At 43.6% G+C, this 27,802-nt stretch overlaps 1 protein-coding gene across 1 annotated transcript in view; it reads right to left on the bottom strand.

Moving 5' to 3' along the window:
- Positions 1-25,497: 25,497 nt before the first annotated feature.
- Positions 25,498-27,802, bottom strand: part of LOC146197794 (acetylcholinesterase-like) — a 29,267-nt gene continuing 26,962 nt past the window's right edge. Inside the window, exons 12-13 of the mRNA XM_084591810.1 lie at positions 26,279-26,454; positions 25,498-25,672 (exon numbers count right to left, since the gene is read on the bottom strand). Of these exons, the coding sequence (XP_084447936.1) occupies positions 25,498-25,672; positions 26,279-26,454 (351 nt within the window). The remainder of the gene's footprint in view (positions 25,673-26,278; positions 26,455-27,802) is intronic.

Here is a 27,802-nt window from a genome sequence, read left to right as displayed (position 1 = left end):
CTTCAGTTAAATTGTAATTTATGTTTTGGACTACGCCGGCACCTACCCTGTCTTCGTTCGTTGCACCGAATAAAGCTGCGGCCTTGCGACAAGGTATTAAAGATGAGGACGGAGGAGAGGGGGTGACCCGATTTCCGAGATTTTTTTTTTTCCTTATGGACGAGTATTAATAAATAACGGTTTGTCATCGATCACATCTTTGGTACATAACAAACTAAGAGCTAAGTGGCAAGCAGTTATGAAATTGAAGAAAACAACAAGCTACATTCTGTAAAGCCCCTTTTAAGGGAATTGAAATCGTGCCGATATCAGGAATGTTTCATAGAAATTATTTTACATATATCGTCTACGCATCGAACACACACACACACACACACACACACACACACACACACACACACACACACACACACACACACACACACACACACACACACACACACACACACACACACACACACACACACACACACACACACACACACACACACACACACACACACACACACACACACACACACACACAACCCAACCCATAGCTTCATGCTAACAAAACAAGACGTACCCATGTGTGAAATGTGCTGTCATGAGGTCACAGTTAATCACAATTTACTCTCATGCCCAAGACTTCAGGAATATAGGAAAAATATATTTTACTGTATTTTACAGAGAACACATTCCATTGCTTCCTGCATTGCTTTTAGGCGTACAAGCACTCGTCGAATTTTCTCGTGTGTGCACATTTCTGAAAAATGTCAATGTTTTAAATCATATTTGAGTATCATAACCCTATGCACCTAACAGGTCATCAAACCTTTTGTTTGGCGCATGATAGCCACAGTTGTTTATGCGCCATAAAACCTCATATAACTATCTTTGTCACACGGAGGGCCCTAGTGTTAGTTACTATTTACCGCATGCTGACATCTCTGCTGCACCTGCGAGAATAATTTCAGGCATGGAAAGGAAGCTTTAAGCCCTCAATAAACTTAGCGCTAGGACATGCTGAATAGATCTTGTTCAAAGCAGATAGTCATCTTTGTAAAAAGGAATAATCAATTAATTAGGATATTCTCACTGAAAATGAAAGCTGCCCCGCTGCGCCGACTTCACAGTGTAGGTAACGTACTTCCGTTTCCTTAAAATGTTGTCTTATATTTTTCTTAGACCTTTCGATTTTTAACCATTTTATTCTCGCTGAAAAATGAACCGCGGTAGTGTCGTCCTTAGCCTGCCATGCAAGTTGTTAATATCATGCGAAAGTCATCACTTTTTTGGGGGGAAATATGAAGCAAGAAGGCACCGCTGGCATCCTATTCAAGATTAAAACCACTGTAAAGAGACCAAAAGGAAAGCTAAGGTGCTGCCCAATACGTTTTCCTAATCACTACTCTGCGAAAGAGTTTCTTGAAGCCTGCACCGGATTATGCTTTCGAAATGACGCTCTTATTATTCCCCACTTTACTAATTTATTCCTGTGCTTTATTAATCCTAAAGAAGATGCCGATCTTCCAAAATGAAAAAAAAAAATTGATCATAATTTTTTTTCTTTGTGTAGCCTTATTAATAGCATTCGAAGGTCATTCAAGTGTGTTAGGCGATCAGGATATAATACATATTGCTAATCAATGTAATGGCCCCATCGTGTGCGTGAAATTCAAGCAGTTACAACTCTCGTCCAAACATTACAGCGTGTGTGAAGAACTAGAATCTTAGCTTTGTTTTGCGTTTTAAGCGGGTTACAGTAAAGTAAACTAAAATAATGTTATTTCAGGCGGAGACATTTTAGTTGAACAGTCATAATATCAAAACCTATCCATAGTTTTCAAATAGTTTACTTCATTTCGCAGTGCATTGATGTGTAAGAATTTATTTTTTTTTTAATTTTAAAATGCTACTACACGCATTCGCATGACGCGAAACGTCGAAAATTAAGTTCTGAGGGCAGAAAAAATAGATTCGTTATTATCCTAGTTTTCCTGTGGGCATAATTTCAAGAGGGTGAACCCCGTCAGGGTCATTGCTGATGATCTGCTTTCTTCGCGCGTTATCAGTACCTGTTTACGCCAGCTCGTGGGGTAGAGTGGTCAGGTTCAACTCCAACTTTCTTCAAGATACTTGATGGGCCTCCCTTTCTCGCACTGTAGTTATTACATCATAGAGACTATGCTACTGGGCAAGCTTACATGGAGATCTTAAGAAGCTGTCTCCCAAACCATCCTATCAAAAGACTCGTTTGCATTGTGAAATTTCCCATGCTGCCGTTTGGTTAAATTTTCATCTAAAAAGTGGTCACTATACGCTGATTTCACTTCGTTTAAGATGTGATTTGAAAGGTGCTTGTAGGTTTTCGCTCTGTTAGACGCTCATCAACATAATAATTAAGGACTGAACGCCCACAGACCGTGGCTGAGTTTATTTAGCCGAGCCGAGAATATAGGCGGCAAGAAAAAGGCTATAATATTTGAACGGAGAACATTTTGCGCAAGATATTCTTCAATTTGAGTATATGGTTAGTTCATAAATAAAAACCACCCTAATTAAGCGCAAATGTCAGTTTTCAGAGGAGGTGGAATAACTAAAGGATGATCGACCTATATAATCATATTTCTTGCATTATATATGTTCGCAAATATATGCTGACCATGCACGAAAGAAAGACGTTAAATCCATAATGTTCCGGGAAATGACGGGTTGTGAAGCTAGTTTATTTTTTTTTTTCTGTCCGCATACTGTACATTTATAGATAGAAACTCTTTACGCCTGTCTGTGAAAATGTTATTTGAGTGCTTGTGCACTCGCAAAATAAAAATATATGTGGGTAGGCACTCGTGTTATCGCATCCAGCCAACCGAAATTGGCAGCAAAACGGCAAGGAACGGTTGTAATTGTGGGCTGTGCGAATATTCGCAAAATTTTGTCTAGGAAGTTGAATGTCCTCCTATTCGATCATGTTTGGTTTGGTTTCAGAGTTTACCATTCTAAAGCGAACCATGGTTTAGATGAGTCTGTAATACAGGGCTCCGCATAATTTCACCCACCTGGGTTCCTTTAACTTGATCAGAGATTGCACAGCATCCTCCTTCAACGGAACATAGCCGTGATGAAACCGGAGTCTCCTGGCTCAGTAGTCCGGTGCCCTGATAACCAAGTATGCACAGCAAGCGTACTCTATTTCCTCCGCTTAACTAATCTCACAGTGGATGTGCATAATTATTCACACTGAACGGATTATGCCCTCGAGTGTCCAAAATATTTTGAGTGACTGGCTTGAATTTAGAATAGCTTCATGAAGGACTGTAAGAGAAAGAAGGTCCGACACCAAACAGCGTGCCGCCTTGATCGATCTTCGCTAGATGCACGGTTCCACCCCGCGACGCGGTCTATTCGAGAACCAGCGTTTGTATATTGTTCATTCCAGATGATTAGGATTTGGCGATTCATTCTTCAGACATGTTTATTAACCTAGCTTTGATGCGTGATAAAATGGAATTCTCATACTTAGTTCTCGGCTTCTTATCTAGCCAGATCTGGCCGTAGTGAATACGATGCCATCAAGAAAGCGAAATAAAATTTTAACACAACAGCGTTAGGGACCCCCTCTGCAGAAAATCTGGCATCGGCATTTACAGTGTCGGTGTTGTCGGCGTCCGCGTTGTCGACATTGTGAATGAAAGGTCACGGGCTTGGTTCTGGCAGCTGGTATTTGGATGTTGACATGGCACTAATTCGCCGAAGGCTTGAGTGATGTAACGACACCACATGCTGTCAAAGCGTTGGGAGTAGATGCCATCACGGATTGTTCATCTGGGGTGGAAGGAGGGATCGGGATCGACCTTCCAGGCATCTTGGATGCCAAGTCAGGACCCTAGGTCATGCAAGACACGTTCGTACGGCTTGGATAAAGCGGGGCTTCATATCTATGTCTGGCAGCCATTTGCGACCGGCAGCTAAAGAACGTGTTAGCTTTGGTACTGCATAAACATGTGCGAGATATCATAGGCACAAGTTAAGGGATTTTTAATGAAACGAGCAAAAACTACATGTAGGTGGACGAGGAAATTAAACGGAGCTACCCTCGGGCGGGTGCCCTTAACGACATTGCGTAAAGCACTTAAAGGTGGAGCCCCTTAATTTTTCTCCATTTTACATAGCGATTCTTCTATTGATTGGACGTTGCGCGCATGAAATATGTAGAGCTGCGAATAAGAATAATGGCATTAAAGGCAGGTAACATGGCCGTGCGCTGAATAATTGTCGGGTTGTACGATGTCATGAGACATAGTCGAGTTGGTTTGGTGTCACTAAATCGGCGCACTTTATCGTCAAGTCAGCGCAGCGCGAAGGAAGCGCGCGCGTGGCGTTGCGTAGAGGGTTGTAGAAGATTGGAGAAATGTCTCCTTTTCCGCGCGAGGAAAGCACAGGACAGCCTTGCCTGCAGGATAGCCTCGCCTGCATCGGCGGTCATCCCCTCCTCATCATTTGGCGGCGACGATGACTCGCCCAGCCGGAGAAGCAATTGCAAATGCATCTACAAGGTTGGGCTGAAGCTGACCAATGACGACGCGCATCTCGGTAGGAGGAAGAGAGGACGCTTATATTGTGAAAGTTACGTTTATGTGCGCGCCTGCCTTGGCGCGGCGTAACAGACAGGTCACGTCACTTCGTCAAGCTAACCAGTGTTAGAGTCAGTGTTGCAGCGAGCGTTGCGGTGCTACTGCTCAGCTCCCAGGGTGAACCCGCTGCTCGGCAAGCCCACTGATCTAAGAGGAAACGGCGCTCGTCTACGGGACAGCCACGTCATGACTGTCCAAGCGTCGGTCTGTGCCTGTGCGCAGTGAATAGTTTTGTGTTGATTTGCTCTGACACACTCGTGTATTGTTCAGTTTTGCAAAGCCTCTGTATTTATTGAAAGCCCCTTTAGTTGCATGCTTTGAATTGCCTTTCTGTAAACCTCTTGCTGGTGTATTTTAAGTGTTAATGTGAATTTCTCCGTATCGTCTCTTGCTGTATAAAGGTAGTTTTGTTCGTTCATTCTGACTCCGAACCTTACTCTGGCTTGAGCCGACAAAATTTGGGCACCAAACGGCCACCCCCTTCTGTCCCTACAGAAAGCTGACTTCTGGCTGAGCTTGCCACGCAAGTCGAGGGCATCTCCTTTGAGATCGGAACAGCTGCCGCGACTCATTCTGAGGGTGTCTGGGAGTGTGTGCACCGATAGTGGCGCATCGTTAATGTATTATAATTATTAACTGGGACAGTGGAACCTGCCAACTCAGGTAGTTCCTATGAGCTAGAATGGTGAGATGGAATCAAATCTCACGCTACCTCTAGGTCGCGCAGGCACAGTCGTGAGGATTGGCTAAAGTGGGGCTTTATATTTATATCTCCTAGTCCTTCAATAGAAGGAAGCTTACGGCTGTATACAAATTAGTATAAGAAAGATTGCAGATGCACAAATTAAGAGATTTGCCCAATTCCTTGAAAGCTCGAATCCGCAAGCGAAGCGCAGAGGGGAGCCATTAACTCTGTTGGCTCACACCCTCATTGAAGGAGCCAAAGTGTCCCCCAAATGTTTCAGAGAGCTGTAGCAATGCCTGCATGAGATTTAGCACTCTACCAAGGGAGCGAAATTTTTTTAAGTATTCGACTTTCGTTCGATTTGCGTCCGATTCGGTGCTTACTTGAACTATTCGTGTTCGAATCGGTTTGAAAAAAGTAGTATTCAGGACATCTAGTTGAAGGGATCAGCGCACAAGCAACTTCATCTTGCTTTTTTATTTCATTCAAAAATAAGGAATTGCTTGGTTCTGTAGCGTTGGTTGATAATTTTTCTCTGTAAGAAATGATACATGTTTGCTTGTTTCTCCTTCGCACTGCAAGTTTGCTTTTGCTATTAACTGTGAGGAAAATAGAAAGATATTACAAGCTTTCCGCGCGATCCTAGACTAGTAACTGGCAAGTGTAAGTGGCGCTCTCTCTTGATAGCTATACTGACTTGCCTGAGAAAATCAATAACGCTTCCACCTGTTTCTGGCAGATGGCAGACTGTGCATGCCATCTGCTCAGGGCGTCTCGGTGCATGCGCCCTCTCCTACGCAGCGGTGGAGAGGGACGTGCGCACCGAGGCATCCAAGGCACCTATTTAACCATCTAGCATTTTTCGCTCCCGTGAAGCCGAGATTCCGTGCACATAGCTACTGCCGAGAATTTCGCAAAATTTATGGCGCTGATAGTAACGCTACTTGAGTCAATTCAGCGAGACACCACTGGCGCGGTAAATTATCCTGACTGGATAAAGTGATGCGCAATGTGGAGTTTTGTGAGTGGAAAAAATGTTTCGGGATTTAGAGAGAACACCGCACTATATTTGACATTTGTACAAGATGTCCCTCAGAGCAAACACCTGAGTTCGCATTTCCCAGAAAAACTTCAGCATCTCTGCTGGTGGCTTCATGGTGTACTTAACACGAAGAGCCAGCATTCGCATTTATATATATTCTAAGCTACACCACAGATGCCCAGTGGAAGCTTTTCCATTCAGCGGCAGTGGCCAATGCAGACCTCCGAGTTTATTCCGGCCGACCTCTCTGCCTTTCCTGTCAATAAACCCAACTATCTATCTATGCGAGCTTATTCAGTTACGTTAAAATGTATTAATGGTTTGACTATATGACCACGCTGTTCTGCATTTACAGTAGCAGGGCATTTGTGGTGGGGTAACGAGGGAAATAAAAAATAAGAGGGGAGCACTTTGCTGGCGTGGCTTCTGTACGGCATTGATATACATAAAAACAAGTGAGCGAAGTGCAGGTGTTAAAGCTTCATATTACAGTTGTGGCCGGGCTGACGAGCGCTGCTGAACAAGGCGATCGCAAGATTTTTCCCTGATCGAGAAAATTTCTTCTCCCCTTGGCTTTGATCGGTCGGCGGGTTGTGCGACGTTAAGAGATCACATGGCATGGTAGAGATGGAAGGAGCTACCAAGTCCGCCAATACCTTTCAGGTGAGAGGGCGGGAATCGTACCCACTAGGACCACGTGAATGCTGAGTCATGAACGTACTCTACCCTTATAGGTTACGTAGGCGCGGTGTCATGGCTTTCTTTGAGCGAGTTTTATATCTATGTCGAGTGGGGCTTCGCATAATGAGGTAGCTTCCACCTACCTGTACTCTGGTGAGTGTGTGTCAGATAACAAGGTCACAAATTAGGGGATGTGATGTGTTCCGAAAATTACAATTCCACATTTTTTCGTGTTTCAAATGAGGTATAAATACAGGTTTGAGCAAGTAATCAAAGTTTTGTTATGACTCTTTTTTGTTTTTTTGCATGAAGCCATATTTTTTTGTTGCCTTCTTGATAGTAAAGGTTTTGTTAGAAAAAGCATAATATACCGTTATAGGCAACGAGCAGTGCAATTTACACTACCCACGAGTAGCAACGCTGAGGCGGCCAAGAAGGGCTCATCGTAGCTGCCTTTGTTTATGATGTGGGCGGACATGAGCACCATCCGTTCCATTAGCGTACAGTAATGGAGGCACGGGAGGCTTTGCAACCAGAATCTGGAAGAGCAGAGGACCATCATCAGACAAGCTTTGATGTGCGAGGTCCCAAGGGATATGTCGGTCGTCTCAAAAGGATGGCAGGGCAAGTCTGCCCGCCTTGCATTTGATCGGAATTCATTTCAGTTCCGAAGCGAAAGCGATGTATCAGCCATGGTCGATTGACTGTCAATGAGCTTGAGGTCACAGTGCTGCTCAATCATGGTACAACCTATGGTGTACCACCACTTGACTATTGACTTTAACTTTCATCCTTTCACCTTTGACAGCATCACGTGTTTCTTCTTGTAGTGGACGGCGTACTCAACTTCTTAGTCATGGCAATTTAATCGCTACCGAACCTTGTGTGCCCATGTCTACACCTAAGCCTAACGAATGCAAAATGAAGCAAAATAACGATTTCGATTCGCCTAACTAGGTTTAGCAGTGTTCAATCTCAGCCATTTTTAATATGAAAACATTTCTTGCTTCATGGTGTCATCAGAGTGTGTCACCAAAGCGTGTTATCAGAGCGTGTACTCATGAACGGACAATTAAGAAAAAATCATGTTCACGCCAGGAATAGAGCCACCATTCTTTCGTGAAAGTTTTGGAACAGACTTTAAAAGGGCTAGTTGCTATTCAGACTTCACAAGCATATTGCCCTGTCCTGCGTCAAAGTATGCATCGATCAGACAAGGTGCTGCGCGAGTCTCCGACGCCAGTAACATGTAAAACATCTGGACAATAAAAAGCGCGAGAATCTTGTTGACTACTGCATTACTTGCACCAATACCACGTTTCAGTTTCTGCAACGTAGGGGCGCTGCCTGGCCATTGTAGTTTGCTCATAATAGCTCAGTAGCTTTTCACTTGTGTGTAGAGAAATGTGAGGAAAATATCAAACATTTATTTTTTTTTTATTTTTAATCATTTTAGTTGCAGAAATGTAATAATATTTCAAAGCATTTCATCTCGAATTCGCAAAAAGAATCGTCTTACTTTTCGTGGTGCAAATAAGATGCACTTAAGAATTTGTTTGTTCTGCACCAGCCCCATGGTCGATCACATTGTCAGTTTCAGGACCTTTTTTCTCGCTCTAATCTTATGATACCCTTTTTGACCAGCTCTGTATCTAATCCAGCAAAGTACTTTCGACAACGCTTAACCTCACACAACCATCGTGACGTAATAGCCCGATAATGCATCAGGTGCCTGCAGGCATTAACTCAGGCCATAATTGTTATCACCGAGAGAGATAAGAGCCCCTATAGAGGTAATACGAAAATGTATGATTTCAAGAAAGCATTTTTTGGGGGGCACTTTTTCAGGCGTCTGGGTTAAACGACTATTTTGTGTTTAGGGCACAGCCATGAAGAATCCTTGGAAAGTTCTGGCTGAACTGGCCGCTGTGAAAAAGACAATTCATGAGGTCATCTTTTTCAGTCAATTATTTGTGCGCAAAAGGCACGGTCGAGATCTGGCTTTTATGCGCACATTACGGGCCAGGGTCTTTCAAGCGCAGGCAATGAGAAGTTTTGCTTACAGTAGACACCGTACGGAATTAAATAGCCCAAAAACATCCCAATGCATGCTTTTATGTTCGAAGCAAAAGTGTAAACCTTCAAAATAACCACCTTCAAGGGAAGCAATCGCGCCTCCATACAAGAGATAAAAAACGGCGAGGAAACCTCGTATTTTTCATTTTGTTTGACTTTTGCTAAAGGTTTAGATGAGCTTATAAAAGATTTCCGTTTTCCTTTAGACTTCCTATTTTAGAAATTGGGATTCCCGCTTGCCACTGCGTCTCGAAAATTTTGCTATCCTGCAGTAACTGAAATGTGGAAAAGCCTTGAGTCCTTGAATAAGGTTCAGACAATTTTCAGCATTCAAGGGTGATTAAATGAAGTCCAAGGTTCGGCGGAATCCCACCTGGTGAAAGAAATTCATATCGACTTAAAAACACATACATTTGCCAAATCGTTAAAAAGGTGAAGGAAAAAATATTGACGTTTCGGCGCCCATACGGGTGCCGGGTGCCCTGTCAATCACGTCTGATTGCAAAGGAAAAATCATTACCGAAACGCTTGCTCATAGAATCAATGTACGTCCAATCAACGCCACATACGATAAACTGGACACGAGGCAATCTCCCAGAGATATACATCTATTCATTTGCAAAAATCACCACTAAATTTTTCTCCTTTTTTTATTTTGTACACTTCTGTCTGGTGACTAATTTGGGGCTGTTATAGATTGATGTGGACGAAAAAGCGCTTAAACTCTGAAGCAGCATTAAGTCAGAAACGCAGAGCTCTCATACTGAATAAACTTGTCCAAGCACTACCGCTTCTATTGTGGCTATCTTTACAATTTATTTAGTGACAATCAGCTGCGCTCATCTCATGAATGCTACATTTTAGGCCGACAGATCCTTGGAATCCCACCCTTGGGTTCATATATGCCACAAACCACTACGGCGGAGCCTAAAAGTCGATTATCAGAATGACAAAATCACTTTCGCCCCTCAACGAGAGATCATGCTTAAATGACAAATTATGGTTAGTTTTTTTTTTTCTGGTCCTGTAAATATCAACGCATTTCTACAATTTCTGTAAACATTCGTCATCATCAATTACCGTGCTTGGTGGCGATAGAGAATAAAATAATAATTTTTTAAGATTATAAGAAATTGAATTATACTTTCTTGCAAAGCAAATCAAAGTAAACACATGTTACGTGAGAGTGTTTTTTCTACTGATCCCACACTTCGATTTCGCAACTCCTTTCAGCGTCAGCTTTCGAGAAAACGCAAGGTAGGAGCACGGACCCAGCAGCACTGGGCTTGGCACGATCGAGGTATGCTTGCTTGCGATGTCCCATTTCCAGCATTTATGTTGTCCGGATTACCTATAACAGCAGCCGATTCATGCACTGTGGCAAGCTCTCCAATAACATTTCACATTTTCGCATACGTCGCATACACACACAACAATTTGGAATCTCACTAGCTGCCTTATAATGGCTCCTGGAGCAGGATTAATCAGACGGAATCTCTGAAACGCCGCCTTGATCAAACTAAGGCCGATGGGGGCCTGTAAACAGCAGTATTTCAGTGGCCAGGGTGCCATGAAATATTGAATGCGTTTCAACGCTGATCCGTAGAACATGTTTTAATTGTAAAACACCTGGCTCAAATGTCAATAAATTTTGAGCGCACATTTCTTTTCAGTATTTTCTCACCTTCGAGGGGCAACCCTTCTTTCCTCGGCCCCGCCGTAGTGGCGCAGTGGTTAAGGCGCTCGAGTACTGTTCCTAAGGGTGCGGAAATTAATTTCTGCCTCGGCCGTCGCTTTTCGGTGGACGCGAAGAGCAAGGCGCCCGTGTGCTGTGCGATGTCATTGTACTTTAAGGAACCCCAGGTGATGGAAATTTCCGGAGCCCTCCACCACGGCGTCTCTCAGAGCCTCAGTCGCATTGCGAACTTAAACCCCACAAACCAAACCTTCTTTCCTCGTTTTTTCGACTTCAAAGTTCTGGAAGCATTGCATAAGTAATTGTGATGCCTCGGTTTAATGCTGCAGACGCCTGGGCTGTAAAGCAGAAAAAGACAGGGAAGCTACGCTTATATTGGAATTGAGGGCTTACTTTATTCTCTGCAATATTTTGCCTGGGCACGTCACTACACAAGAGTCTGTAAACTTATGATATGCAGTTGGTAATAAGAGTTAGAAATGTATTTGCCGAAGGAGCACGCGAGCTTTGAGGGTCGGCCGGAACTGCATTACACGCATAGTAGAGCTTTCTAACTTCGCATCCGCGAACATTTATGATGGGAAATATAATCACAACGCGCCTACACTAACATAAAGTAGTTGTAAATAGTTAAAGACAAAGCTTTGCTACAACCTAAAGATTGTATTTTTGGGCATATGACCATGCCTGAGTTTCCGTGCGTGTGTGCCTGACTTCATGCGTGCGTTAATGAGTTAATCTCTACGAAGTGAATCTGCACATCGGCTCTAAGAGACAGCACTGGGGACGATTCCCAGTTTCGACCGTTTGCAGTTGTTTGTAAAATACGGACTTTCCAAGTTCCTCGATAGTTTTAGCAATTTCATCATCATCATCAGCCTGACTATACCCACTGCAGGGCGAAGGCCTCTCCCATATTTCTTCACTTAACCCGGTTCTTTGCTAGCTGTTTTGATTATCAATTTGATTATCTCTGAAGGCGTTTACCGCTGTAGAAATCGAACATGCCAATGCGTGGCCAGAATCCCAAAACCGCAGCCAATGAGCCACCGTAAGCGGAGTTGCGTGCTCCATTGTGAGCGCATGCGTTCATACGTGTGAGTGTACGCGCGTGTGCATGTATACTCAGAGAAAACTCAGGATGTTTTCTTGTGCACAAATTTCAGTGAGAAAAAGTAGAGTAAAATTTTCGGCTTCTTTAAAGCGCAGTCACTGGCATTGTAATACAGAATTGTTACGCTTTTCACCGTTTTCTTGAGTGCGATTTGTATGCAACATCATTAAAGCCCCATCACACGATGGTTTGTCCTGGGTTAGAAAGAAAGTCGCTAGTTGGTCGAAAAGGGGTCCACAAAATCACCTCACCAGCTGATATGACGTAACAAGATGAAGTGGCTCGAACAGTCAGAACTGAAAGATTGACAAGTTGCTGCGAATGGCATGGAAGCCTCTCTAAAACCGCGATGAACACAGAGTTGTTCTCAAGCGCCTAAGAAGGGCAAAGAAGGGACCATATTTTCCTCCGCCCTGGTTGAAGTCTGTTTTCTGTGAGTTTTGTTACATTTTTCACTGTTTAATATAAATTTCATTGTATATAAGGTGCATTATTTTTTTATGTCTGTTCTTGTTATGTTTGGAATTTTGTTTTTGTCCCTGACCTTTTTTTATTATGACATACAATGGTAGAAATCACCCTACTATAATTCCCCACGGGCGCTGTAGGCATGTCCATAAATAAATAAAAAATAATATATGCTCGTTTAACGTCTGTTTTTCTGTAATGGTGGTAAATGACAGTAACAACATTTCATGTGTGGTGAACTACCGGGCACAGAGACAGAAGTATGTAGCAGCAACGTTTCTCCTCATGGTATACCCCATACCACTCCTACTTAAGCTTCCCGATTATTTTGTCGGAACCCATCACTCCTTCTGAGCTGACATTGTCTTTTAGTGAAACCCTTTCACTCCCTTACTGTGCACGTGTAGCGCATTCGTTGCCATCCCCCGGATCCATAAATATAAAAGCAGGCAGCCGGAACAGTGATTAAATTTTCCATTCTCAGCCCAGTTTTGCCGATAGCACGAAAGTGTAAAATCACTTTAACGCTTCAGGGTATATGTGGCAATAACCGTAATGGTGCACAAAAACTGAAGCGCGATAAACAGAACTACAAAAACTCTTCAGGTCAAACCAAGCCAAACATGCCTGAGAAGTTCCAGCTTCTTGAGCGTTTTGTGGCGATGTAATCGTGAGCCTAATTTTTAAACCATAGTGTAGCTCACAAAATGCTTGCTCACTTCAGAGCCATTCGAATGAAATATGTACGCAATAAATCTCTCGTCTAGAGTAATGGAGCAAACTCAGTAATTTATTTGTTTTTTATATAATCTCAAACGCTAAATTTAAAAGAATAACAAGTACCATTTTCTTTTTCTTTTTTTTTGACAGAATGGGTGACCATTGAACTTCTTTCGAGGATTCCACATGGAAGAAAAAGAGTAGAAAACAAGAAAATGTTGACAAAATAGCGCAAACAACATCGGTGGACGGAACCTTGTTTGATATCTTCGCTCATCCATATGTTCCTTCCTGCGTCATGTCGAACAAGGTATACCTACTACCCCGCACACACACAAAATACAAAGGTGAGATTGCTTCCGGATCGTTTTAGCTGTTTTATTTCGCCGTGGTATTACAATCGCATAAAAACGAAGCTGACGTTGAGAAAAATTTTTTATAGTGATTTATAAATACTCGAAAACAATCGCGTTGCAGTTCGCGTACAGCCTTGTAATGCGCCGTTCACCGACTGAGTAATTCCCGTATCGGAAATGTCGAGTTCAAGCTCTTAACGGCACAGTATCAATTCAGCGGGAGGCGCACTTATGTAGCTTCTGCCGGAGCCACGTGTCTAAACTTGAGGATGAACTTTTGCGATTATTTTCCACATTTCTGTCGACAATGGGCTGCGCAGAGAAGGCTGTCAGAATTGTTTGCAAAGTATGTGAAACAAGTAGGAGGCTTTGGGAATAAAATTAACGCCTTTCTTTTTGCGGAGTATAACGTCCCAAAGCGCGTCAGGCTATGAGAGATGCCGTAGTGGAGGGCTCCGGAAATTTCTGCCGCATGGGGTTCTTTAACGTGCACTGACATCGCATAGCCCACGGGCGCCAGGCTTTTTCCTACATCGAAAAATTGCCGCCGCGGCCAAGATTCGATCCCGTATCCTTGGGCGCGCCAGTCAAGCGTCCAAGCGCTCCTTAAAGTTACCGGTAGAACTCAGAAGAATTTAGCTATCACAACGTGTCCACACCATTCCATACAACCAGTTCTATTCGATTCCGGGCCGCCTTCATATCCGAAAATTTTTGTATCCTCAAAGACTATCAGCGGCTATTGGGCTCCTACAGAGTTCGTAACTAATTCTTTTTTGTTGTTATTGTTGTTCAGACGTTCGCTGAAGTCCCTGAAAAACCGCAAACTCCTATAGAAGTATCAAGGGCGAACTGATTGCCTCATCTAGGGAAGACATTAATCGCAATACAAGGAAACAGCGGATACCATCACAAATCGCGCATGTCTTTTCGCGCGCTTGTTGACCTAGTTCCTTTATTTTTGCACGACGTGAAAGGCCGATTGTACTTTCACCTTTTGTTTGCCCAAGAAAGCGGGCACAACCAAGCGAAAGGTGCACGACCGCCAGGATAACTCCCCTGCCAACAAGCCAAGCCTCTGCAATGGCTGATTACTGAGGCGCTAGCGGAGCGCGATTAAGGCTGCCTTATCCGAACACCGCTAATCCCATCTAGGCGCTTCCGAGTGCACTTCCGTGTCCCCACCGCATGAGGCCGCGACCCACGACGCGCGCCGCGTCCCTACCGGAGCTCGAGCGCCACCCACTCTAGATGCTAGCAGCCGCCGCATTTCGTCCTCTGGCCATTGCAGCCCTGTACAGCCCTTGTGAGCTCTCGAGCTGCCGAGCTGCCGCTTTTCTTCTTTTTCTACCGCTCTGGCTACTTTCCCTCGCTCGCTTTCTTTTCTTTTTTTCTTTTTTTTTTTTGTGCCAAGTTCTGCGGGGCTAGCTTATCACCGCTACTTTTCGGTCACCGGATGTCCTAGTTTCCGCTTGTCGCGAAATTATTGTCCGGCGCGTCTATGTTTGCGGCCGCCAATGGTAACGATGTCGTTTCCCAGTCGCAAATCCGGATCGAGCACGACTTGGCGAGCGCGGGGTTCCGATCGGCGACCAAGGCCATTCATGATGAGCCACCTCGGCCAGCAGGGGCAATGATTATGTTCACTCTCGTTCAACCAATTGCAGCGTCGTCACCTCAAGGTTTCCGATTGTCGACATATGCAGCTGGCCATGAAGAAGTTTCTAGCTTTCTACCCATATCAGGTTTGGCCGCTCCTGGTATTCATGCCCACAGAGGACGTATTCGAGATTTCGTAAAATAAGATCAATACTGCCTTCCAAGGCTACAAGCATAGCAAAGAGGCGATTGCAATAGGAAACAATAGAGTCCGAAATTGACCATTCAGACTTTGCACACCAGAAGGTAGGCATGTAAAACTACTTGGAGAAACCACATACAGGTGATCATGGGTTCCCTTAATCTCCCCTGAAACATAGCGTTTTGGAAGGTAAGTAAAAAAAGGAATTAGGGTGTCAGGATTGCTTTGTGGTATTGAAGATGGAAATGTGGACCGCGTACATTTTCGCCAAGCAATGCTGATAGAATCGAGGTCCATCCTAACTCAGTATTGTTAAGGCAATTTTGTTATCGCCCACACAATGGTTAGACACTCCTTTTCTTTGAAAAAGTAGCCTAATTTAGCTTTTGACAGGACGCGACTCGATACGCGACGACATGTTCTTGAAATCCATCTTTTTATTGAGTCAAAACAGCTTCTTCAACGCCACTCGCAGCAGTACGGACCTCGATAGGTGCTATGAGTCTTTGTGACGAAGGATTGGTGGTGAAGTAAAAATATTGTGCAGGGTAGTGAACGCTTCATCGCACTCGGCCGACCATACATTTAAGTCCCTGTTTTCCCTGAGTAGTTTCGTAAGGATGCAATTATAGAAACAAAACGTCGTACGAAGTGCCAAAGATATATGAGCACAACATATGAAACTTCGACGTTGCAGAGCGAGGCTGGTACATTATATCAGACACTAATAGTAATGCATTATTTGAAAAAAATATATATGACTATAAAACTGATCGCATTTTTTTCTCTTGAAGTGCTTATGGCTTCCCCTTAAGAACTAGGCGACACAAATTGAATTTAATATTTGCTGAATTTATTTACATCTTATCTTATGCACTTCTTGAAGCCTCAATGCTTATAATGTCGTTATCAACTTGTTGATAAGGTTGCTGATAGCTTAAAATGGAATAAATTCGCTTTTTGTTTTGTCATTTCTCCGAGAACGCAAGTGACGTTCGAACTTTTCCTCTATCATGTTATCTCTTTTTTTTTGCGGGGGGAAGTTCGTAATATTATTTCATTTCTCAGTTACGACAAAAATGAACAATACTGCATTTTTGAAGGCAATTTTTCTAATGTGCACATCAGTACGATTTTAAGCAAAAAGCTTGGCAGAATGATAGTTTTGCTACAATTAAATAATTATTTATGGAAGTAGCACGAGTGAGCCGAGATGACAAGTACCTTGTCGACAGAGCTATCTATCTCAGACAAAACGAAAGCGAAAAGAAACATATAATGCCACCAAAACTATCATGCCGTAAAGCGGTTTGCTTATGATTGTACTTTTGCCCACATTAGAAAAATGGCCTTCAAAAATCAACGATTGTTCATTTTTTTTTATTCCTTAATTTGTTAATGAAATAATATTCTTAAGCACTGAACCCAGCAAAAAAAAATATATATATATATATATATATAGATTACCGAATAGAGAAAAAGTTCAATCGCTGCTTGCGTTTATCCATTAAAATGCTAGAAATAGGGAATTTATTCCATTTTATGCTATCCTAAACCCTGCCAACAAGCATAAAAACTTTATAAGCATTGAGAAAAATTTGAATATTGCATAAGATAAAATGTAGCTAGATCCGTCAAATAAAATTGAAGTTTTGACGCCTACTCCTCATTTCATTTCATTTCATTTATTCATACTGTCAGCCCTGGGTGGGCTATTACAGGAGTGGATATCAAACTTGAAACAGAAAAAGAACACATCAAACAAACACTGAGATCAACACTAAATTTCATACATAATTGTGTTTGCCACTTGAACAAAACAAAAACGTTGTCATAGAAATCAAGCAGAACATAAAACATTGTGCAGTTTATCTAAAAATTCGCTAAGTGATTGTGACGTGACAACGGAGTTTGGTAACATATTCCATATATATATATATAGATTACCGAATAGAGAAAAAGTTCAATCGCTGCTTGCGTTTATCCATTAAAATGCTAGAAATAGGGAATTTATTCCATTTTATGCTATCCTAAACCCTGCCAACAAGCATAAAAACTTTATAAGCATTGAGAAAAATTTGAATATTGCATAAGATAAAATGTAGCTAGATCCGTCAAATAAAATTGAAGTTTTGACGCCTACTCCTCATTTCATTTCATTTATTCATACTGTCAGCCCTGGGTGGGCTATTACAGGAGTGGATATCAAACTTGAAACAGAAAAAGAACACATCAAACAAACACTGAGATCAACACTAAATTTCATACATAATTGTGTTTGCCACTTGAACAAAACAAAAACTTTGTCATAGAAATCAAGCAGAACATAAAACATTGTGCAGTTTATCTAAAAATTCGCTAAGTGATTGTGACGTGACAACGGAGTTTGGTAACATATTCCATTCCTTAATGGCTCTCGGGAAAAAACTAAATTTAAAGCAATCATTTCTGACAGACGGCATTGGGATGTACAAACTGTGACGATGGGAAAGCCACAAGCACGTCTATAGGTTTAAAATGTCCTGTCTGTTTATATTTCTTTTCATTTCATTTCATGTATTGAAGCCTTAAAGGCCCGAGGGCATCACATAAGGCATTACATATTTTATTTCACATAATAAAATGAATTTTATGCCTGATTGTTGCAATGTGCCTATGATTGTTTTTTTTTATGAGGTCCCGATAAACATCGAAGTGGGGCCGTTTCCTAAATTCGATTTCGAAATTTGAGAGAATAATGGACACCATTTTAAATGGAATGAAATGGAAGATCTGTCTCCGATATCTTGACAACATCGCCGTCCTTTCTCCTGACTTCTACAATCATATCTACCGTCTGAAGCACGTCTTGACCTGCCTTTCTGATGCCGCTTGCAGTTCAACTTAAAAAAAAAAATTAAAAAAAAAATATCGTTTTGCCACCCATCAGCTGACTTTTTTTTTTTTTTTTTTTTTTTTTTGTCTCGGAGGATGGGGTTTCTCTAGATCCGGCAAAACTTCGTGCTGTCGCTACCTTTCTCAAGCCAAGATCCATCAGAGACCTGCGCAGCTTCCTAGGCCTGTGCTCCTACTTTCATCGGTTCATTCGAAACTTCGCCTCCATTGCTGCCCTTTTGACGCAGATCCTGTCGGGCAGTTCCGACTTTTCGCTCTGGTCACCGTTATTCACGACGCCTTCAATACGTGCGCCACCTCCTCACGACACCGCCCGTCCTGCGTCACTTTGAACCGACAGCCCCTACTGAACCACACAGACGCCAGTGGTGTCGGTCTCGGCGCTGTACTCGCTCAGCGGAAATCTGGCTTTGCTGAATACGCCGTCGCCTATGCAAGTCGAACGCTCACGAAGGCGGACTCAAATTACTCGGTCACTGAAAAAACATGTTTGGCTATAGTTTGGGCTTTAACCAAATTCCGCCCTTATCTCTATGGCCGCCCTTTTGAAGTTGTGACGGACCACAACGCACTGCGCTGGCTTTTCTCCCTGAAAGACCCATTCGGTCGTCTTACCAGGTGGGTCGTCTTACGCCGATGCCCTTTCTCGCTGCCCCCTTCCAGCTGACGTCGCCAGCTTTCCACCTTGGACATCTCCATGACGTCACTTCACATCAGTGACTTGCCTTCTGCGCAGTGGAGAGACCCCTGGGTCACTTCTTTTATTGATCTCTCCTCTGATCCATCGGCTGCTTCGCTATCGCGTGCGCTTCGCCGATAAGCACCACACCTCGCCATTCATAACAACCTCCTTTACCGTCGGAACTACAGTGCTGATGGCCGCAAATGGTTGCTAGTAATTCCCCTCTACCTACGCTCGCAAGTTTGTGAATACTTCCACGCTGATCCACAATGCGGCCATGCGGGAATGCTTAAGGTGTAATGTCGGCATACGATGCTGGAGGAGCATGCACATCCTCAAATATATTCGCTCATGCCTCACCTGTCAATGTCGCAGATCCTCTCCTCATCGTTCTGCTGGCGAGTTGCAATGGTTACCTTGCCCACCACGCCCCTTTGATCGCGTCGGTATTGATTTGTACGGACCACTCATGTGCACTGCCGCTGGAAACCATTGGGACATCGTTGCGGTTGAACACCTGATGCGATATGCCGAAACTGCTACCTTTCCATCTCCCACAGCGTCAGATGTAGCCTCGATCATTTTGCAACGATTCGTCCTTCGCCACGGCGCACCTCGTGACCTACTGAGTGACAGAAAATGCGTCTTTTTATCTGACGTTGTTAAAACTCTGCTCGTATAGTCTGGGGCCAAACGAGGGTTCTCAATTCGTGTTTAGTAAGGCGGTGAAAGAGATCGCTTGCTTGGCTGGCTCTGTGGAACGATGTTCGCGTTGGATGCGTCAGTATCTGTGCGGCATAGAGCTGCGAGCAGTTCCATATTGAAGGCACGATTCCGTGGCTTAAAAGAAAAAGCAATTCAACGAACAAGACGAAAAAAAAGGGGGGGGGGGGGCACATAATGGGCTTTTGCCGCGCGAGGCGGACTTGTTGTTGTCCGATGGCGGAACGGATCACTGCCACATCGGCGCAACTATTTGGGAACAGGTGCCAAATAATTCTTCGAAAATCGAAAACCTATTATCCGCATACTAACGGACTCACCGAACACTTTAACCGTACCCCTGGTATGGTTAAAATTCTTTCCAAGTACGTCTCCTCCGGCCACTTTGATTGGGATTTTTTCCTTCCATGTGTGACGCAAACTTAAATACTGCTACAGAGTCAACTACCGATTTCTCTCCGTTCTATCTTCCTTATGGCCGTCACCCTTCTGCTCCACTAAATACCATACTTCCGTACCAACCAGACGCATCTGAGTATACCCTTTGCTTCTGAAGCTGCCCGACACCAGATGAGGGTCGCCGAATTGCCTGGTCTCCCGAGACTTAAACGTAGTGCCATCAGAAAACCCGCCGCGGCAACCATCATACGACACCGCAGTTCTCCTCTGACAGTCTTGTGTCGCTCTGAATTCCATCAGGTACATCCGGACTATCCTCTAAATTTCTTTCCAAGTACCACAGCCATATCGTTCCCTAAAGCGTATCTGTTCTGTCGATTACATTGTAAACCCCCTGACGCCCTCACCTGATCTTCTCCGCCGACACGGCCGCGAGACTCTCCACGTCCAGCGCCTTAAGGAATACTACGATCCTGCCATCTTACCGACGCTGTAAGTCAGCAGGGTGGCTCCTCTTCTCCCCGGGAGCCCTTGTAAAGATGAAGATGCACTTGAAAAGATGAAAAACATTCTGGGCTCTGCCTTCCTGTATGCGGACTGTTCTTGCCGTGCTTCTCGAGTCCCAATACCTCTAATAAACCCCCATCCTACAATATATATATATATATATATATATATATATATATATATATATATATATATATATATATATATATATATATATATAAATATTGTGGAAGAAGGCGAGGTTGAGACGGCCAGGTCGAGACGCCAAGGCAAGGGATGCCGTGTCTGGCGCTTATTCCGATGGACAAAACCCCCGCGTGTGCCGGAGCCGGCGCCGCGGGACGATGATGATGGTATGTACAAGAGGAAGAAGAAGATCATGGTACGTACAAATGAAAGAAGGTCCGTGGAGGGCTCACAATATATATATATATATATATATATATATATATATATATATATATATATATATATATATATATATATATATATATATATAGACTTAAGGTAGGTGACACACGGTAGAAAAAACAACACTTTATTCCGACGTTTCGGCCGGGGTCCGGCCTTTGTCAAGGAATGTAGCATGTAGGAATGTAGCTACATTCCTTGACAAAGGCCGGACCCCGGCCGCAACGTCGAAATAAAGTGTTGTTTTTTCTACCGTGTGTCACCTACTTTAAGTCTATGCCCTACCGGACCCATTCGAGCTTCAACCCCCTCCCTATATATATATATATATATATATATATATATATATATAGGATGTTTCACGTAACGTGAACACGGATTTACAAATAAGCGACGCTGTAGTTGGCTGAGACCAATGACATGTCTGTCGTCATGTGGGGCTCTCCAGAGTGCCTTTCATATTCCACTCATTTCGCTAATTAGCTGAGATGAATCACCTAAGATATTTCAAGGAAGAGTTTTCGGAGGGAGGTGAAACGGCGACAGGACAGGAAAAAATGATCCAACGTATCGGGTTCATTGCAGTATGAACATATGACTGAGGGAGAACAGCCAGATCTATTAAGATAAAAGTTAAGGAGAGGACTTCTACACCTGAAGTTTGTTACACTCACCTCGCACTGACGGGATAGGCACTCACCAGGATTTCATTTATACTTCAAATGCCGGAAGTAGTCAAAAGATTGAAAGGGTGAATTGGAGGACATCGAGTCAAATAAATTGTTTGAATCGCGCAGCCACCCATAAAGAGAAGTAGGGAAGTAATGAACAGATAGAGCCTTTCATGGCAGCTGACGCGAGAAAGTCCGCGGATTCATTCATTGAAATACCACAATGACCCAGAACCCACACAAGTCTGATTTCACGGATATGAAATGGCGTGAGATCATAAATCTGCCGACTCAAAAAAAAAAACATTCAATCGAAAAAGTCAAGGCTGTCCGAACTGAAAGAGCACCCGCTACCACAATAACGTTGCAGTGCTGTAAACGAACTTTGCGGATGGCTATACCAACAGCTGAAATTCCACAACAAAATGGGGATATAATAAGGTAGGCAGAGTGAAAAAGCCCAATCAAGCTGAGTAGAAAAAATCTCAAACCCGGCTTTTCCCTCACACTGTGCACTATCACTGGCAACTACGAAAAACGGTGAAAAATGTTGCAAGTGGTCATCTACTTGCAACATTCCCCAGTTTCCCAGTAGTTTCCCCTGTTCCAAGTAGCAGGCCCGATCTTAATCATTTCGGCCAACCTCTCTCTGCCTTTCCTATCAATAAACCCATATATGTATCTAAATCGTCATCCAAAATGGAAACAAATGTAGACACTGGCAAAGATTTGTCATGGTTAAAGTAAATGTCGTCATAGACCAAACTAAACTGAGATGGAGGAGAACTGACTTGTGAAAGACAACACACGTCTTCTGACAACGGAGATAAAAGCGACTGCACATATATGACCTGTGTAATTTGGTAGCAAGACCAGTGAGTACGAAAACATGAGGTGAAGTTATGAAAATTGTTTGCGAACACGATAGGAAAATCACATAATTTTAGATTTGACTGTACCGTAATTTGCTGAAATCGAAAATCCAAAGGAAATATCCAAGCCTCACGAAACAGGACGTTTGTTGCCACAAAACTAGGAAGGCTCAGGCAAAGTCTCAATGCTTGCTGTTCAATTAGAAGAAATGATCGAAGCTTGTAAGCAGCGCAGCCAGTAAACAAGGCGCAGCCGAATTCAAGAATAAGGTGCACATAAAGTTTGTATGTAGATCATAGGAGATCATAACAGATCTTCTCATTCCATATCTCCTGTGGCTTATGCGATGAAGTAGACCCAATGCACGATCAGGCGTGTTCCCCTTTACGCTTAATATTTTAATATGAAGTCTCCAACGCATTGGAGATTCATAAAAAGCACCCAGATATTTAAGAGCAGTGACCTGAACTGATGGCTCTTGATAACATGAGATAGTAATAGAAACAAATTTATTAGCCGGAAACACTAGAATGAAACCTTGACATTTCAAGTAAAGGAAAGAGTATCTAGCCAGGATTTAAGATCGGTTAGGTAATTCTGTACTTTACAATATAAAGTATGGATATCGGTGGAGGGGGATTGTCCACACAAAATTCTATCAGAAATGGTTTTAATGATAAGGCCAGTTTTGGCACCAAAGGGAGCTTAAGGAGCGCCGCGGCTCTTGGTCGTTCTCCTCGTCGTCTTCCTAAGATGCGGCTGTCAAGGTTCACTACAATGTTTTGACAGCACCAATATGTGGCTATAAATGGGATATGCATAATCCATATCGTGTGCTGAAAATGCCCCACCCCAAGCAACGCGTTCTAACTTCCCTAACTACCATTGTCATGCAGCTAGCGCCGCCAAAATGAAATCGCCTTTAAGCCTCATGATATTAACTACCCGACGAAAGCACACTCATTTTTCTCTTTCCTCTATTTCACCCTCTATTTCTCATCAGCGTATTCAGCAAAACTATTCCACTACCCCATTGCAATACAGTGACATGTGCACAAAGTATTTTTAAAGATAATTTTTACCTGCATTAATAACTAACATCAGTGGCGCCATTCAGTTTAAACATGTTCTTAAAGCACTTAATTACTAAGTACTGTGTTTATATTCATTAAGTGACTTGATATGCTATTTTGTGGATCACTTCAAACTACTGCTCATCAAATTGTTTATGTTCTAAGAAACGTGCTTAACAATTATTTTCCTCCATTGTTCTGCATTATTTACAAATTGATTCGTGATCGTTTTATTGTTGTGAATTACCCCCCTCTATGTTATGTACTCTGTACACTTAGGTAAATAAAAATAAATAATTATAGACCATATAGATGGGCTCGGCTGTGGACGTACCGATAATACGCTCCACATGGGAACAAATGCCACCGTATGTTACGAGCAGCGTGTGGCCTTGACATGTTCCAGCGAGCAGTCAGAACTGCTCCTAGTACACATACCCGCACGACCCTCCACACATTAATGGGACACATATTCACCGCGAGCACAGGATCCATGCCCGCGGACTCTTCATCCAATGCGAGGGCAAAGTTGACTTTAAGCTAGCTTCTCCAGTTACAAATGTACGTGGGTGGTCATGAACATCGCATGGCACCTTTCCATACGGCGGCGCTGATTAAGAGAACCAGAACTGTTCCAATTGACACAATTCTTAGCTAGTTCGCACCTCACCTACCGCCTCCCGCGCCACAATTCCACTAGGAAGGAGTACCTCACAACGGAGGCGGATGAAGACCGCTTTAATAAAGAGTGTACTCCCTCCTATCTGCATACATGAGTCAAGACACGCTAGACAAAGTGTAAGGGCAAGCCAGATACGGCGCCTGTGTGTAGACCAATAGAGCAGCGGTTTCCTCACGCTCCTGCACTGCGCGGTGCACTATAGGCTATCGACCAAACGGCACAACTCGCCTGCTACAAGTCCGTCTGAACTCGAGTCTGAACTGTACCGTGCAATATGCACTTAGGACTACTTATTTACCAAGTCGGAAAACAACTCCGCGCACGATGGATTCAGACGCGCTATGGGTGAGGAGACGCTTTAGAGTACGTGTTATGCACAGACGCATCCTTGACGTCCTCACTGCCAGGATATCAGGCAGGAGCCACTGCGATAGCAGAGACAGACTGCTCTCCAGCACTGGTTACTACTGAACACCACGCTATAGGGTAGCCCCTCAAGCCGCTCGCCATAGCAAGAGCATTATTCCACATCACACTGAAGAGTCGCCGCAGTCCGCCGTTTAGGCGACAATAAAAGCGCAACCCCATTCGGAACCATTGGAAGGCACATTGCAAATCACATATATTATCTAAAGGAAATAGTCAGCAAATTAGGAAAATTACCTTATTTACGGCAGTTATAGCAAAATAAAGAATTGCATGAGGTGCGCCAGACGGCTGGCAGCGTGCAAGTGGTTTCTCTGGCCTACCTAAAATGTTACATTTTTTTACCCTTGGCTAAAGTTTACTTGAACAACCTGTACACCGCTGCGAGAAAACCCATTGCAATAAAGAATCGCCTTAGGCTTCACTTTGGTAATCTTCGCAATATAATTTCACCTTCATTCTTTCGCGCCTTTTTACAAGTGCAACTATAAAAAGTTAGAACAAGCACCCATAAGCTTTATTCTCGACCTCATCTCTAAAAAATTTTATTCCTTCGGGGACCAGTGCATAATGCGAGGATAAATAATTCAAAAGAGGCGCGCGTAGTGGGTTATCCTGGTCAGGCGAAGCACAATATTGATCGAAACGTGGGAAATTGCTGTTATCACCTCAAGCGCTCAGATGATGGCGCTAGCGTCGCGTGAGCCGTTTAAGTTGAGGCTGGGAAGTTAGGTCAGCTTCACCGTCGTCGATATGCAAAATAAAAACGCACAGTAAAAAAAGAAAAGATGATAAACAAAACAAAAGACGCGTCATGTCATCTGCGGCATCGCGAAAGACACTGGTTAACCAGGAGTGCCGCTCGCGCCGAGCCGTTCGTTGGTGGCCAAGGCGACATCTTCACACCACTTCGGCGGCCGCGAGAGTGAGAAGTTGGGCACAGTGGCTCCGGTGTTCGTCAGGAACCAGGCTGAACCCTGCGGCACTGATATCGACCACTGCTCCTTCGCCGTCGGTATATTTCGGCCACTCTATCGTGGAGCCAGACGAGTTGTCACTCACCAGCGGAAGGTTCCTAAAAGAAAAAGCGCATATCTTTGGAGAACATGCAAATTACTTATGTGCGACTGTGACCTCTCGTTACATTTAAGAGCTCAGTAACTGCGAAAGCGCATCAGTGCATACAGTGGTGCCCTCAGCACGAGCAGCTCATTCCATATAGCGATAACACTCATGTTTTTCTAATGGAATTACAGAAAGCTGCAGTAGTGCTACAGTTCAGGAAATTTTTATATGTTATTTATATTTTCAGAGTAACCAATCAGAAAGAATGGTTCATTAGGCAGCAGAGAAATTCATCGAATTTATTTTTTTTCAGAATCAAACATATCTCCAGAAGTCAACGCATATGGTCCACCTTGTTCTCTTGTAAGTAACAAAGCGTTACGAAGTTGTACAGTCTAGCATTCTTCACAGTAAACTCTGCTACCTTGTCGATTTTAATTTTATAGCCAGGTGCTCTGCTGTGGACTTAACACAACTCTGTATTGTGCATATATTGTTCCTTACCCGAGTCAGAAAACGTGGCGCCGCACGCCACCGATATCTACTGGCATATAATGCTGCTGTATTTTTTTTTTTCTGTACGTTCTTTTCTCTGACACAAAATACCAGAGCTCACCCGAATCTGGCGAAGTTGCTCCAAGCACGAATAACCTCTCGGCTGAGATTTTTCTCCGCCTCAGTGGCAGCTGAGTGTCGTAGTGGCCATCCGAACACGAGGTCTACGTCCTCGTATCGAGTCATGGCTTCAGCCTTGCTGTACGACAGACGCTGACTCATTCGGAACATGTACACCTGCGAACAAATCCGAACATAAATCCTCAGGTATTTGGTCAATGTTTTTTTTTTTTCCTTCTGACTGATCGGGTGCACCAGCACTCGGGCGTAATGAGGATTCATTGATTAAAAACGCCAGAGTTATCATCGAGTGAAACCGGAGCTGAATTCTCGATGTACTGACAATTTTTCATTTTACTTTATTGCCCAGACCAGGTTAAAATTATCGCACTCGGTATTTGATGTACACAGTGCAGGCAGTCCTCAATGAACAAGCTCTAAACTTTTGAACATACATAGCTAATGTACGTGTCAATTGGGAAGGAAAGCGTAGCAGGGGGCGGCAGAAAATTAGGGGGGGGGGGGATGAGGTGAAGAAGTTCGCAGGGGTCAAATGAATGCAGCTTGCACAGGACCGGGTTAAGTGGATGAGTATAGGAGTGGTCTTCACCCTACAGTGGATATAGTATGGCTGATGACGATAATAATGATGATGATGATGATGATGATGAAGTCAAGGACTGTATATACCAAGAGATGCGGTACTTAACTCCTTGCTTGACGGAAGCAAGGAAATTGATCCTCTGAAAGGAAGACTTATTAAATTTCTGAATTCGCCATACAGAAACAGCTTACCCTATTCCTGGGATTTTGGCTCATCGTAATGTGGATTGGAGCCAATTATTTGCATTACCAGCAGTGCATTTAAAGTTTTGCCTATTTGCTAATGCCCGGCAAAAAAAAGATCGTCAATGCAAGTACACTGGCGTCTTTTTTGGAAATACCGCTACGCACTGCTGAGGTCACGGTTATGATTCATTTCATACATCAACGATATTGTGGGTAACCTCATCCTGATACATCTAAGGTTGTCATTTAATACAGCACTAAAAGCTCACATGAGGAGCACTGCCACATGAACACTTATTTTGCGCAATCCACGCAACGTACTAACTGCAGTGTGACATGTCAAATGAAGTCCGGGGCTCTGAATTAAGATTAGCGCCAGTGCGCGGCTTAAGGTAATGCAATCAAAATAAGTTGACCCCCCCCCCCCCTCCCTCCCGTCCGAAAGTAGTCCGCTAAAGCCAGTGGCACACACTTGTGAGCACCGATGTTTTTAAATGTTCTGCTGCTTTTTCATATTGTTATGTGGCGGCAAGCGATGACAACAGGAGAGCAGAGAACAGAGAGAAGATGCTCGATGGTCGTGAGATGACGTTTAATGAATCTGTGTGCGGGCCTAGCGCGCGCGCTCCTGCCCGCGCCACTGCCCTCTTCTTCGTCCTTCGTCCGTAACATGACCCGGGGCCACCGAGATCGTAGACGAGGAAGTTTACCGTTGATGATTCCATGGCATGATGAT

The sequence above is a fragment of the Amblyomma maculatum genome, chromosome 2 (genome assembly GCF_055883805.1).
Source record: "Amblyomma maculatum isolate TAMU_Amacu chromosome 2, ASM5588380v1, whole genome shotgun sequence".
NCBI lineage: Eukaryota > Metazoa > Arthropoda > Arachnida > Ixodida > Ixodidae > Amblyomma > Amblyomma maculatum.
The sequence above is the reverse complement of the archived record's forward strand: the minus strand, read 5'-3'. Positions and strand labels throughout refer to the sequence as shown.